General features: G+C 38.9%; 2 protein-coding genes across 3 annotated transcripts in view; both read right to left on the bottom strand.

Annotated features, from left to right (window-relative positions):
- The window catches only part of LOC138023918 (uncharacterized), a 49,457-nt gene that overhangs the window by 11,690 nt on the left and 22,767 nt on the right, over nt 1-15,000 (bottom strand). The window lies entirely within an intron of this gene.
- On the bottom strand, nt 6,399-12,020 carry LOC138024222 (uncharacterized). 2 transcript variants are annotated; one of them, XM_068871340.1, is made up of 4 exons: nt 11,791-12,020; nt 11,649-11,718; nt 8,462-8,814; nt 6,399-6,816 (listed from the first exon to the last, which is right to left on the bottom strand). In XM_068871340.1, exons 1-4 carry the CDS (start codon nt 11,993-11,995, stop codon nt 6,509-6,511), a joined length of 936 nt encoding a protein of 311 aa, XP_068727441.1. In that variant the 5' UTR covers nt 11,996-12,020; the 3' UTR covers nt 6,399-6,508. The 2 variants fall into 2 exon arrangements, with proteins under 2 accessions (XP_068727441.1, XP_068727440.1); XM_068871339.1 differs by having other exon boundaries at nt 11,649-12,020.

Genomic DNA, 15,000 nt, shown 5'->3' with positions numbered 1-15,000 from the left:
GAGCAGATTCATAGCCACCTTCACAATTTTAAACAATTAAGGTGGCTCTGAATCCGCTCCAGAGATTTTTTTTAAACTTTCCAAGGAGTTTCGTCTTAACCCGCTAATCACTTTTCAGCAATATAAAATGAGGGTCACCGAGTTCGTTTTTGAGATATAAGCGCTTAAACACAAAATATAGGACGTTTTTCGATGGTTCTTTCGTTGCCATGGTAATTTATTACGTCACATTAACAAGTGCATTTTGTTAAGCAATTATTGGTGTTTCATATGGTACTATAACATTGCCATTAAGTAAAACAGTGTTGTAGAGTTAATCTTTCTGAAAAGTAAGTAAAGTAACTGAGCACTTGTAAGCGCCCTACTAATTGTAGACTGCGACTAGTCGTCCTTTCTTTCTTCTTCATATCCAAAGCGTGGGTTGAAATAAAAACATTATGCAAATTTTTTGGGTGAAACCGAGAAGGGATTGGCCCAGCCTACCACCTAGCGTGGCGTGGGTCGCGCTCATAGTAACACACCCGTGCCCGCGTAGTCTGGGGGACGAAAGAGACTGCTTGCAGTCTATAATAATTGAAAGGACTGTCAATTCAATACTTTAGGGACATTTATGATTCTCCAGTGTGGGTCATTTCCTAATTATTTGCCGATTCACGCTAGCGATTTATATTCTCATAAGCAATGCGTATTCAGGGAATTTGTACTTTTTGCTGGTTTGCATGTGACGTCACGGTGGCCATGTTGGATGGAAAGAACAATAACCTGTTTCTCCGCTGGGAACTAAACTTTATTATTACGCAAATTCTGCGAAAAGAAATGTATTTTATTGCCTGGCCCATCTAACATGGCCTCCCTGTCATGTAGGTTCAAACCAAGAACTGAGTGTGCACCGAGGTCGTGAAAGAGAGCAAAATATTTTCCAGTTTGGCCCTCCTATTGACACTCAAAGAATCGCCTTAATTTTTCCCTGTAACTATCTCGATCCTAAACTTTGGGATGTAAAAGGCCACATCACATGTCGTAAAAATAATTATACTATCTTCTCATAGAGTTAATAAAAAGGACGGATAGTTCTTCGTGTGCTTTTCGCCACATTAAAGCTATCCCAGAGGGCATCACTAAACACCTGGAACGGCAGAATTGAATCCCAAAATGAAACGTTGAAAATAAGCCATTAAACTATACTGCACGTTGACTCCCAATTTTTACGTCATAAAATGGTACTCTTAAGCCTCTCAAATCATAAATTTTGGGATTTGTAGAAATATTTATACTGCACTGATTAACGGTAACAGAGAAGAGACCTGCAGGTTCAAAAATAGCCCAGTTGTCAAAAATTTTTCGCTGAAAGCACATAAGGAGAATTGACTATTCATGATTTGTCGTTCATTAACAAATTCTTTGGAGTTTCCCTCTTTAAAAATCCGAGGGAAATGCGATAACCGACAGTTTTCGGACTTTGGAGAAACGTTAATTGGTCAGAGCCTGTCCATGTCAGCTTGCGATGCGATCCCTATAGGAATTCGTGATCGGGGCCGTGAGGGTCATATGATAAATAATAATAATAATAATAATAATAATAAAAATAATAATAATAATAATAACAATAATAATAATAATTTATAGTTCTTGATTGAAAACGAAAAACGGAAATAATAAAACCACTGTGGTAGGTCAAAGCTGCGGCTTCAGGTGGACGGCAAGATCATTGTGCAAATTTTGCTGACTTTGGGTCGACGTCTTCTAGGTGCACCCTAATCCAAGTGATCTTGGATCAATTATCGTTTTTCGGATCATCCCAAATAGACGCACCCTAGTTACTAACGCGACTTCTTGTTGGCGTAAGGAAGCCGGAATCAAGAGTGCTTTTCTCTTTTGTCTCAGTTTGTTTCGGAGGATCTGACTTGGAATGTGTGTGTAAACTCGATCATTTGATTCTTCACCACTTGAAAACGCGAAGAATTTGGATTTGGAAATCTAGATTTAGTTTATCACAATGAACGCATCCGAAGATTTCGTCATTTTAGGTTTTAGATTTTTCCGGAGAGTCCAGTCCATTGCTGTTCAGCTTATGAAGACGGGAAGAGTGCCGTCATATTAGTTTCGCTTCGAGTGTCAGATCGGAAGCGTTGATCATGACAGACAATTTGAGTTCGTTTGAATTAGCGAGTACCAAACTATCCGATTCACTAAAGCTTGCCGTTGAAGCGTACGAATTAATAATGGCGGACCTCGAACAGGTTAGACAAGAAAAAGCAGCCTTCAAAGCAACGACAAACCCTTAAATGATGTCCACTTTGGCAAGACTGTAAAGTTAAATGTTCGCGGTTTAGATATTCAAGACAACACTCAACACTCTTCGAAAGGACCCAGATTCTATGCTGAGTGCCATGTTTTTCGGTCGGTAAGAGTTAAAACTAGACGAAGAAGATGGCGCTTATTTTATATATCGCAATGGAGAACTCTTCGGGTAAGCCACTTCGGCGAACAAATTTTATCGGCGAAGTTTGCCCTAAGAGAAAAAGAACTCATCAAGAGGGCTCACTCACCAAATATCTCAGTGAACATTAAGGGAGGCCATAAGCAGTACAGGTCGTACAGTATTCCTGATCTCATAAGTGTTTCGTTGACGATCCTCATCGAGACAACACACTATTTGGCACTCTTTGTGGATGTCAGATTCGGGACATTTTAATTCATTTATTTGTGCCAATCTCTAAGAACAGTGAAGAGAAAGGGGCTTCCCGGTTGTTTTGCCAGACTGTCTAAATACCCAGCGAAGTAATTGTTGTTCAGCTGGTTAATTAAGTGGTGCTCAGTCAAGTAATAATTCACTTGGAGTTTGTTTTGCTTTCTATAGACCAGTGCACGCTCATGAATGCATCATGGGTAATCAGGGCAACATGGGGGGAATTCAAAGGTTTGTATGGCGCGCGCGGAGCTCTGCTATTAAATTACAAAAAATATTCCACTCATGGTCGTTAAAAAGCTTAAATTTTGCTAGTTCATTTGGACGAAAAAATGTCTCAAAAACCTTTTCCAGCGTAACATTTATTGCATCAAACAAAATATTTGCTATTAGAGGCAAAAAAACAAAAACAAAAACCCTTCCAATTTTAATTACGTGCGTGCAAACAAGAAACACAACAGCAATTAAATAAATTTCAGTCTCACAGTTCAGATCAAACCCTTTTCGGAAGAACCTTGACGTAAATAATGAAGCATAAAAGAGACAAATAAATAATTCTTCACTGTCACATTTCCATTTTTTTTTTTTACCTGAAGACTGTCCAGAGTTGAGTACAAAATAAATGTAAATTGCCTGACAACTGAGATGCGACTTCAGCAAACACTGTGATGCATTCAAGGCGTTCGATTCCTTCAATGTTTGTTAAACCCATAAAAAGATTTGCCATTTGATTTTCGTGCTGTACAATCATAACATCAATTAGTAGAATATTAGAAGCAAAGCTCACTTGATATCCAACGGCAAAAAATGCAATTGTTGTCGAAGACCATACTCGTCGCTTTAAAGATTCCAGATATTTATTTCTCAACGCCTGTCTTGTTTATCTAATTGACGATCCATTCTTGAGCTCCATAAGGGGGTATTATGTTTAAAGATCCGCTAAAACACCATTTGCGTTACAATAGCTTTCGACGTTATTGAAGGTTAACAAGAATTAGTGAAATTTCCAATTGTTACCGGAAGACTACAGAGTTGAGTACAAATAAATACAAATAGCCAGAGAACAGAGATCACAGATCCACTTAAAGGGAAAGTACGGTCTAGAAAAAGTCTCTATTTATGACGAGTTATGACGTAGCAATAGTCAACAAACGTGTTCGACCTTACCAAGTTCTTCCTCATTTTTGTGTGACCTTTCTGCTTCGAGACATTCAAATGTAAGATGAACTATGGTAAACAGTCTTGTGGTTCAATAAGTAGTAGGCCATTTAGGCCTTAAGTGCGACAGAAACTCAAGTCACTTAATACTTATAGATTTTGTAGCCAATCAAACTAGGCGACAAAAATCAGCCAGAGCAAATGTAAACAAGACCTCTGTTCAGAGGTGGAGCAAATATCAATCCAATTTAGCCTCTGGATTAAGATTTAAGTCTACAAAGTATTGCTCTCCTCGCCTGTGTTTCTCTTCTTTACATCCAGTACATTCAGTCATCCGGAGAAATCCTTGTCTATTGCTACGTTATAGACTCGTTTGCAAAGATGGCGGATTTCAATTTAAATTTGCCTATTTTTGAAGCGTTATTGTTGGCTACTAATCAATATTTTGGTATTCGTTCGAAAAGGTATCCACCCTGTTGCTTATCCAGATCAGTTTATAATGTAATTGATTACATTATAACTGCAAAAATCCGAGACACAATCTATGACAATTTATTTAATAATAATGATGATGACGATGGATGGATGGATTAAGAAACGACGACCGCTACGGCAACAACAACGTCGAAAAGCAATGATATCACTGATTGGTTAAAGAGGCAGAATGGGTCACGCTGCACGAGCGGCACGCGTTTGACTACATTTCTTTGCTGTACTCTGAAAAATAACGTAAAATAACAAAAACTTCAGGTTTTGACGACAACGCAAGAATGCGCACCGAATCTTTTATTCTTTAACTTTAATTCAAGACCGTTCGTATCAATCCAGGTATAGGATAGCTTGCCAGTATTATGCAACGCGCAAAGTTGTCGTGGCCGTCGTCATCGTTTCTCAAACTAATAGTTAATACGTCAGTCGCGCAACGTTCCACGTAGTGATTTAGAAATGAAGCCGACCATGACCTCTGAGATGCCGTTAAGTGCGAAGCTAGATCATTTCTTTCTTTCATCTCTTGTGTTATGTATCTCTTGCCCGCACTTCATATATACAGCTATTTCGAGAAAGTTTGTCAAGAATAAAGTGCACGCGACAATCCCGAAAGGTAATATGGGATATGATCAATACAACGACTGTAGCTGTCGAACCTAGTTTTGTTACTTTCCTTCAGCACTCGCAAACATATATCAGTGGCCTCCCGTACGATTCTTTTAAATTTCTTTGAAAAACAGTGCACTTAAAATCACCCACAATACCTTTCAGGATTGTCGCGTGCACTTTTTCCGACAACCTTTCTCAAAATAGCTGTATACATTTCTCTCGCTCCCACCCTGCTTCATAGCTCAGTTGGTAGAGCATTTCACCAGCATCGCAGAAGTTAGGGGTTCGAATCTCGTTGGAACCACCTGAAGTTTTCAGGTTTCCATAAGAGACAATTGCCAAATTGCCAGATAAACACGAGGATCGTTTCTGTCTTTCGTCTATAGACCGAACTTAAAATAAACATTTCTTTATGTTGATGTGTGCCAATATATAGTTGGAAATTGAAGTGGTATGAGCCGCAGGCTTGGTGCAAAAATTACTCTTCAGGTGCATTTCGTTCTTCACCCAACAAAATACTTGTCGATTTCCTGTCAGTAAAATCACGTGAAGACAAATGACTTTTGTTCACTAAAACCGATTGTTTTGACGCATTTTAATTCACGTCGACATCATCGTTTCTCAATGATCAGGTATCTCATTCGCGAAGAGACGCAGGGCTTTCATAATCATGATAAAAAAGTCAGTTCTTTTTTTCTTCAGATTTTAAAAGAGTGATTGCTCAACATTTGACTAGCAAAATTTGAAGCTTTGATTTTTGTCCAAAGCATGTTTACTTTGAGTGTAAGTTTTGGCCATTACTCACGTTCAAAACTGACCGGTTGGACCTCAGAGGGTTGGATCTAGGGAAAAGTGACATCATTTACTCACAAGCTTAAAATTGCAGCGTGTAGACGCAGCTAATTATATATGCAAAACACGAGTTTAAAAGTCTGAAAGCATGAAACTCCCATGCTGCATATTAATTCAACTGCGTACATACCCATTGCATTCTTAAGCTATTGAGTCATTTTCTCCTCGATCTAGCTCTCTCAAGAATTGAATTTAATGTTAGTAATGGCGGAGCATTAAATCGGAAAAATCCAGTTAAAATAAACAGGTGTCTTCTTGAAATCGAGGCTTTGTTTTGTCTATAGACCGCACTTTATGTTGATGTGTGCCAACTAGTTGGAAATTGAATTGGTTTACGTTCTTCACCGAACTATAAAATTTTTAATTTCCTATCAGTAAAATCACGTGTAGAGCAATGACTTTTGCTCACTAGAACCGATTGTTTTGACGCATTTTAATTCGCGTCGACATCATCGTTGCTCAATGATCAGATATCTCTTTCGCGAAGACACGCATGCAGGGCTTCCATAAAAACAAAACAAAAAAAAAATACTACGATCCGCACAACGAACAAAAATAGCACATTTTCCTTTTGCTTAATCAATGAAGAGTGAACGTTAACTGGTTTCAAGGTCTATCTATTAGTACTGAACAAAAATTGATTATTTTCAAGGTTATACAACAAAATTCACTTAGTTGCCAAGGCTATGGTCCATTGGAAAGTCAAAAAGTTTACTTCAATTCGAATACCTCTAATTCGTCTATCTCAAAAGGACTTTTACCGGTAAAATAAGTTCCCTTATTTGTATTTGGAGAACACGTGAATCCGTAACCAATTTCAAGATAGCCTTCTGCGCTACCATTCCATATTTGAAGATCATAATGGGTGGAAGTTCCAAACGATGGTCCACAACTTTGGCAACAACGTATACCAGCTTCAACACCCTGCTTGGGGATAATCCTTGCCGGGTTACTTCCAGAAGGACTGACAATTGTAAAAAGGAATGACTCACTGTCTGGTGTGCCTGTAAAATTAGCAGCTGTTAAAAGAAAGAAAATTAGTTCAAGTTTCACACCAAAGGAAAGGGCAGGAGAGATAAGGAGAAAGAGGATATTGAAGCGGTAGATTCTGCTCCGCTCGAATATTTTTTCATGGCAAATCAATTTTTATGTGCACATACAGCCCTAGCCTACTGTGAGAGAAAACAAACATTGCTTAAAAATATAAGAGCTAACGGATTCGTATAAGATTCCCAACAACATTAAACTATTCGTGTCTCATGCACAGCGTGTATTGTATCATGGACTGGTGCAGGGTGCAGGAATGGCGCAGTGGTGAGAACACTACCCTCCCGCCAATATGACCGGGGTTTGATTCCCAGCGTCAACTTTGCTCCGAGAGGTTTTTCTCCGGGTACTCTGGTTTAATTTTACCCTCTCCTCAATAACCAACACTTGATTTGATTTCAGTTTACAGTGTCCTCAATTAGTGCTCCAGCGCTAGAAGCCTTTAGTTGACAATTAAATAAAACTCCTTTCCCTTCTTGTCCCTCATAAATAAAAACGGTTCACCGGAAACTAAAATGTGAACTAAAATTGCGAAAACTGGAAATAATTTTTTTTAGAAACGTTGAGAAAATATCTCGAGAGTTAGCTCGGTGACCTACTCTGTATTTTTGCATGCAAGTAAGATTTGTTTCATCAAATTTTAAAAAGATTTATCTGGTCCTTTTTGAAAAATCTTCTATAACAGTGCTTGCAATTATTTCCATTGGAAACCTAAGCTGAAGAAAGACATGATGTTTTTTGCTATTTTTCACCCTGTTCCGAGAGATCCTTGGACTTAGACCAGTGTATATGTCATGTAATTATGCGAGTTATCATATATATGATTATCGTAATTATCTCAGTCCCAGAACTCCTCTTAGGAGAAGACTCCTATGCAGGCCATGTTAATGTTTTGAGCGCCGCTAGCCTGCGTAGCAGGCGGTTTGGTGAATTCCAACGGAGTTGACTTTCGAGTGAAAATAAGTCAAAACAACAAGCAAAGGTGAAGGGGCGACGAGAAGGAGCGAGAACCGCCTACAATCAATCCCACAAGGTTTTTGAAACCATGTTTGACGAGCACTGGTTTGATGTCAACTAACACCAATCATAGCTCGCCTTGCGTAAATATTGGCGGATATAAAATTAACTATCAGCCAATAATGGTTAACTGCAGGCGGTTTCTCGCTCCTTCTCCTTGCCCTCTCCCCCTTCGCTTGCTCTTTTGACTTATTTTCACTAGGCAGTCAACCTCGGTGGAAAAAGCTAAAACCACCTGCAACGGATGCTTTTCATCGCTACGAGCGAGTGGGACAACTTATTTACCTTTTTTATTCCTTTACGGAGTTTGTGTAAGTGACCACGCTTTGCCAGTTATTTTAAGTTATATTTGCATTGTACTTTTTCGTTGACATTCTAATGTAGGTCGGTTCCTTCAGGCCATTTCTTTACAAACTGTCTGGAAAATTGGTTTTACGACCATTAATTTTGCAACTCTCACTAGATAGAAACAAAATGGCGCCAATTTTAGCAAAATTCTAAGCAGTTAAAGAGAAAACCCTGAAAATCTGCAGTGTGGAACAATTACAAAGGTTTTTTTGGACAGAAATAATTTTATGGGCAAAAACTATATATACTTACGTGATTGCCATGACTTGGATGTGTAGCCGCCATAAATGTAAAGTCCTGTCTTTATCACCAAAAGAGTTGCACCTTTGTTGTCACAACAGCGGTGGAAATCCTGTGCAGATTTTCCATGAACGGAAGCACGGAACAACAAAGAAAATCTGGCACCAGGTCGTAACCAAGACTTAATCGTTGATATTTCACCTTCGCTTTTGACAATCAACGAGGAGTCAAGCAGTTGCGTCTCCTCCAGTACAGCAATAATTCCTTGAACTTGATAAAACTTTGCTTCCTTGAGTAGCTCTCGTCGAGTGACTTTGTCATCTGGGAGATTGACATCCCCATCGCGTAGGTAATTCAAAATATAGCTGTAAAAAGGTCATAAAAGGTCCATTAAATACTAAATTAGAAATTCCATGCAAAACTTAGTCGTTCCTTTGCGAGCCGGTACAATTTATCACAACTTTCTGTGCACTTAAAACAGAAAAAAAAGGATCTTAATTTGAAGTCTATCATATCATGTTTCTTCCTGTTACGATGGTAGACCGTGCTTGGATCATGTAGACCGTTGGAATACACGATATGTACATGCTTTCTAACTGTGTAAAATTTATTATGAAACACCTAGTAAAGTATTGGATTGTGTAGAAAAAAAAAAGTTGAATTGTGCTGTTTCCTGCCTTCATCGCAGTTGACGTCACCTAGGAACACAATAAATGGTATTGTGTTACATAATACTTACGCGTCATGGAACCAGCCGTTGGTCGTCGCGTTCAACGGCAATATTTTTCACATTTGGTGAGATTTCCGACGCCTACTTTAAAGTTTCCCTTGGGTAAAATAAATAAACCTTTTTCAAAAGATCCAAGTGTCCAAGAAAGGGTTTGCTGGCAAAGAAACATGAAACTTCCGTAGAGAATTTCGGCGCAACATCGCTTGAGTTGAATGCATGTTGAGTAAACAACGAAGTAAACCGGCTCAGATTAGGCTCAGGAGGTTTGTAGCGAACTGGTTCGGTGAGTGTCTTCGCAGAAATGTTCACAGATTTTCCTCCTGGATCCTCCAAACAGGTTTCACAGCAGATTAGAAGTAGTTCAGCAGTAATTTCCTTATTTTCTTCACTCCTGGTACCATGTTATTGCGTGGAAGAGACGACGACATAAGTTGATAACTCAACGTTTAATGTCGTTTAAAAGCTCGTGTTACTCACTTACTCTCGCTCCACATCCCGTAATACTCTAGACTCGGGTCCAATCTCCTAACGCTGTCAATCGGGAACTCAGAGAAATTAATGCATGGCTTTGTGCAAACACATTTTGGAATATTTCATCCTTATCAAAAAAAAAATTAAATTAGACTATGAAAATTGAAATAAATGGTAAAACAATAAATCAGTCTAAAAGTGTAAAGTACTTAGGAATTCTTATAGTCTGCCATCTTAATTGGAAAGATCATATCCAACAAATTTCCAAAAAAACATCAAGAGGTATTGGTGTCCTTTGTAAAATTAGGCACCATGTTGATGTCAAATTTTAGTTCAATTATATCATGCCATTATTTGTCCTTTTTTTTCGTATAGTTTTATAATCTTGGGTAACACCTATGATGCAAATAATAAACCACTCCAAAGAACTCAAAAGAACGCTATCCGCTTAATTACCTTTTCTTGTTTCGATGCTCATACTAGTCCTTTGTTTGCTCAACCTAAACTTCTAAAACTTTAGGATCACATCAAACTTCAAACTCTATACTTTATGCACGAATTCATAAATGGCAAATTACCAAAGACGTTTGATTCATTTTTAATCAAAACTTCAGATAAGCATAATGTTAACACTCTCTTTGCAACTAGGTCTACTTTTTATGTTCCAAAAATTAGAACAAACTATGGTAAATTTAATAGTCGAAATAATGGTCCTATATTACGGAATGAAATTGACGAGAGATTTAAGATTCTAACTTTCCATTAACTTAAAAGAGAATTATCATAATTTTTTTCCTTTTCCTTATGCTTGCGCTTATAGTTGCTTTCCCTTGCGTCGTGTAAAAACAAAACGCAGCATAAGCGCAAGGAAATTTGTTGCGTCTGACCAATTAAAGCACTCGTTCTAGATTCCCTGAGTCTGAATATTCGAACAAAATGGCGGAAGCCGTGGTTGTTATTTAATGCTTATGTCGAAGTTCGTTTTCACTAGCATAAGCTGGTTATTGCTTGTGCTGGCGTTTGTGCTTGCGTCGCTAGCGATAACACGGCTTTATGCTTGTGCTTATGCTTGCGTCAACCCCGTTTTCACGGTGAAATAAGTGCACTTATGCTTGCGCTTGTGCTTGCGTCGCTAGTAAAAACCAGGCTTAATTCTACACTTCTCTTCAAGGCCAGATAGGTGATGCGACACATGTACTTGACATTACACACCACATTATTCTGTTTTGTTACCTCGATTCTCTGCTGAAATTTTGTACCTGTCTATCCAAACCCGATTCTTCAATCATCTACACTGTATCGCTCGTATGAGACGTCATATAAGCAATCATCAAGTTCAATTTTCGGGAACGCCGTCTAAAGGTTATATTGACTCTTCGGAGCTGAAACTTGCTATACTATGTGATTGGTTTAGAATGCAAACAAGCTTCAGTCGAAGTCTCGAGGCGATTCGAAGTAACTGGAATTTTTCAAGGAAAGTTGGTAAGTTGGATTGGTGACTTCATGTAGGAATTCGGTTTTCTCCAACAACTAGATCGAGTCAGTTATCTCCAACCTCGTTCCCAGAGTTTCTCTTTTCTCCCTCCTTTGTCGTCAAAGGAGGTAGGGAAGAGAGATCCTGGGAACGAGGTTGGGTTATCTCGGACTGAATTTCATTTGCTGTTTTGCCTTTCCTTGGACGTATTTCTGTAATCAAAGGGAGTGGCCTGGCCGCGAACGTCCCTCGTCGATCAACGGCATACAGAGCTACCTCTACCGGAACGGATTTCTACATTCAATGGTCATCGATATCCGGATATAACTTCTAATGCATTTTCTACTTAGCAATTAAAGGAGAGATCGGGTGATTAGATTGCTGTCTGGCAGCCAGCTTCAATACAAAGATAAAATCAAACCAATTCAAAGTGTCTGGCGGCGACAAAAAACTGATTAACATGAATGCCCTCCAATGTAAGCTTCCCGGAAGTGCTCAGCTGAGCAGCACTACACTCTACCTACCGAAACAATTCTCCGTCACGGTCAATGAAATAAGCTCCATCTTCAGCGTCTGGCTTTGATCCGTGCCTTCCTGAAAACATAGCGCATAACATGGAATCTGGGTCTTTTCGCAGAGTATCCGCCGAAGTCTTGTATACCTTACCACCAATGTTAAGCTTGATCTTGCTTCCGAAGTGAACCTCTTCTAAGGTTTTGGTCAACTCGAGGAAAGCTGATTTTTCTTGCTTTACATTGTCAAGATCTTGCTTTAACAATTCACGCGCTTCATTCAAAAGCTGCTGAGCTTGGGAAACCTTAGCAGAAGCCAAATCAAACAAGCTTAATTTTTGTTCGCTACCCGAAGCCATTACTCAATAACACTTCCGCCTTAGTGACACAACTGAGTCCACAATACTCCTGGTCAGTTGTATAAAACTCTTGGCGTCACGCAATCTTCTCTCCATAACGTCGAAAAAGTCGCTCGTTGGACAGATAATAATAATCGCTCAATAACTTTAGTCTCAGTCTTATTTACCTGACCACAATGATCCAACAAGGGGACTGTTAATCAAACCAAATTACTTATGACTTAATCGTTTATGGCCGGTTGTATTACAATCTCGTACCCAGAGTCCTCGGGCTTTTTGGTCAGCGGACGAGCGCCCGGAAAGACTCTGGGATAATGGACTTGAACTATTTTTTTGATTGGTCGCTTGCATAACGATGGCAGTCCGACAGGAAGTCAGTAACTAATTCTGAAATCCCAGAATTTGGAGGCAGATTCAAAATCTAACAATAGTTTCAGTGCTATTTGTTTTTAGTACCTTGAAAACATAAAAATCACAAAAATAATAAAACGACGGGGTTTGAATTATGTCTAATACCGCACGGGAATTTTCCCACGCTGCTAAAAACTGATTACTGTTACTTTCCCAAAGGTACCGTGGGAAAACATTACATCAGTCTCTTTGAAGAGAAATCCGTGAAAGAAGGTCTTGTGGAAGCCATTCAGAACTACGGAAAACATAAAATTGTAGTAGAAGAAGACATTGGTGTCGTTTCCACAAAAATTTGTCGATCGTGTTGCTTGCACGATGGTATTCTGAACCACTAAAAATACACTTACTGAAAGGGTCAGAAGTTTCATCTTCACTCGCTCTTACAGCAAGCCAGTGATCATTTCTCAAGTTTCCTTAAAGGTGTGTAAGGCTAAAATTTTTGAGTTTTGAAGCAAGCATACATACATACATACATACATACATACATACATACATACATACATATTTATTTTTCCTCGAATTTAAGAGTAGCTATTATAAAAGCTAATATTTCCGAGAAAACAATAACAAAAATAACAAAATTGTTACGAAAAATAGCATTGCGTGACTAGCGTTACTTTCTAGAGGCTTCGCGAGAGTTTGTAGATTTTAGGTTCGTGCGTAAGCGTTTCTAAATCGGTGTATTTTGTAATCTTTCTATAATTAGATTGATTACTATTTAGAAAGTTCTAGAAGCCTATTGTGAGAGTATATAAATAGACGAGTCCTGGCGAAGTTTTTTAACTAGTTTTTCACAAGCGAAGAGAGTTGGCGTTAGTCGTGTTTAGTCAAGTGTGACAGAAGCAGTGTTTAGTCAAGTTGGCGGTGGCCGTGTAAGTTTACGGAATACGTGTTGTTAAGAGTTTTACTTGGTGGAAACTACGTTCATTTTTGGAATAAATCTTCTTGTTGTTGTTCCGACAACCCTGCGTTCAGTTTAGTTTGCAAACTACCTTTCCTCAAAACATTCGAACTCGTAACAAAATATACAACAACTTATAACTACGATTCTGTACAATATTTACAAGTTTACAAGCAACGGTGGACAATCTTCCTGTCGGTGTACGCTGGATCAGTGGCTTGATCTGATTGGCGTAATACAATTTGAGAAGCTGATTATTTTGGGCTGGCCAGCCAAAATATAGTATACCACTGAAATCAAATCTACGTTGTATCTGCTCTTGCTCAAAATATTTTAGCTTCTAAAATTTGTGTTTCTCGAACACTTGCAACCCCACCATTTCTACTGTTTACTGTTTTCTCTTTTCTGTTTCCGTTTAAACTCAAGCATGCGTAATAAGATCGGAACCCACGTCGCGTGTTTCCCCTACACTTCTTTCGTGCTCTATCCCGGTTTCCTGCGTGCTTTACAACTGAACATAACAGGCGAGGCTTCTTTATTTGTTAACTTTCGACTGTGAAGATGGCGCCCCACCTCACTGACCCCAAGAAGCAAACTCTGATTATTTTAGCTCATTCGTGGCGCGAACGAGGCCATTAAATTTGATGGAAATAGATGGAAGTTGCAGGGTGTGAACGGTAGTATTTTCACATTATTTTCGTATTTCATTATTTGAAAAAGTCGACATTAATTTTAATGAACGAAAGACAGCAGGTACAAATGTGCCAAGGAAAGAATTCAAATATTGTGTAGCCTAATATGTAAGTTAGTATCAAATAACAATTACGTGAATGGAGCTCGCCATTTAGAAGGTTCCGGTGACAATTGACATATTTTGTCTCAGCCACCCAGGCAAACAATGAAAATTAAAGTTACGTAAATCTGCGTAAAGTTGGGTCAACTACTTTACGCCACTTTTACATCTCTTATAAAGTCTTGTAAAGGTACGTTTACGCCTTAAGACGTAAAGCTTGCGTAAATGGGGTTTAAAGTCGATGAGCCTAATTTACTTTTCTTTACGCACATTATAAAGTTTGCGTAAAGTTGAACTTTACTAGACCGCAAGTAAAGTTGCTGTAAAGCTAGGGTAAATGTGTTCAGTCAGATTACGCTTGTTTTTGTTTTACGTGATGGTTTTAAACCGCATCTTTCGCAAAATTACGAAGCTTTTATAATAGTCTAGCACAAATGCACTCTGCCCGCAGGGTAGTGCAGACGACATGATGTGTTTCTCTCAGGCCCAGTTCAAACGTCGCAATTCACATGTGCCGAATACAACTCAAGAATTATCTGCATGTGAAATGCGACGTTTGAATAAATTAAACTCGACAGAATTGAATTATATTCGACTGAAGTTCCGCAGTGGTTTCAAACGTCGCATTTCACATGTGCCGAATAAAAAACAAGCAGTTCTCATTGGCTTACACTAAATCAACATTTATGAAATATGATCCGTCCAGTCGCGAGGGAAGGTTAAAATTCTAGTCAAAAATGGGCCAAATTAAGAAAGACTCCAGACCTTTCTCCGTGTCGTGTTGTGTAGTCAAGCCGCCATTTTGCATTCTTAGCGCCAGTTCTTCTCGGACACGGCCAATCTCCACGATCATGGACCCAGATGAAGTGAAAATCTAGGCCATCTTTGTCAGTGAATTTG

The sequence above is a fragment of the Montipora capricornis genome, chromosome 11, assembly GCF_036669925.1.
Source record: "Montipora capricornis isolate CH-2021 chromosome 11, ASM3666992v2, whole genome shotgun sequence".
Classification (NCBI taxonomy): domain Eukaryota; kingdom Metazoa; phylum Cnidaria; class Anthozoa; order Scleractinia; family Acroporidae; genus Montipora; species Montipora capricornis.
Note: the sequence above shows the minus strand (reverse complement) of the source record. Positions and strands in the feature narration are given on the sequence as shown.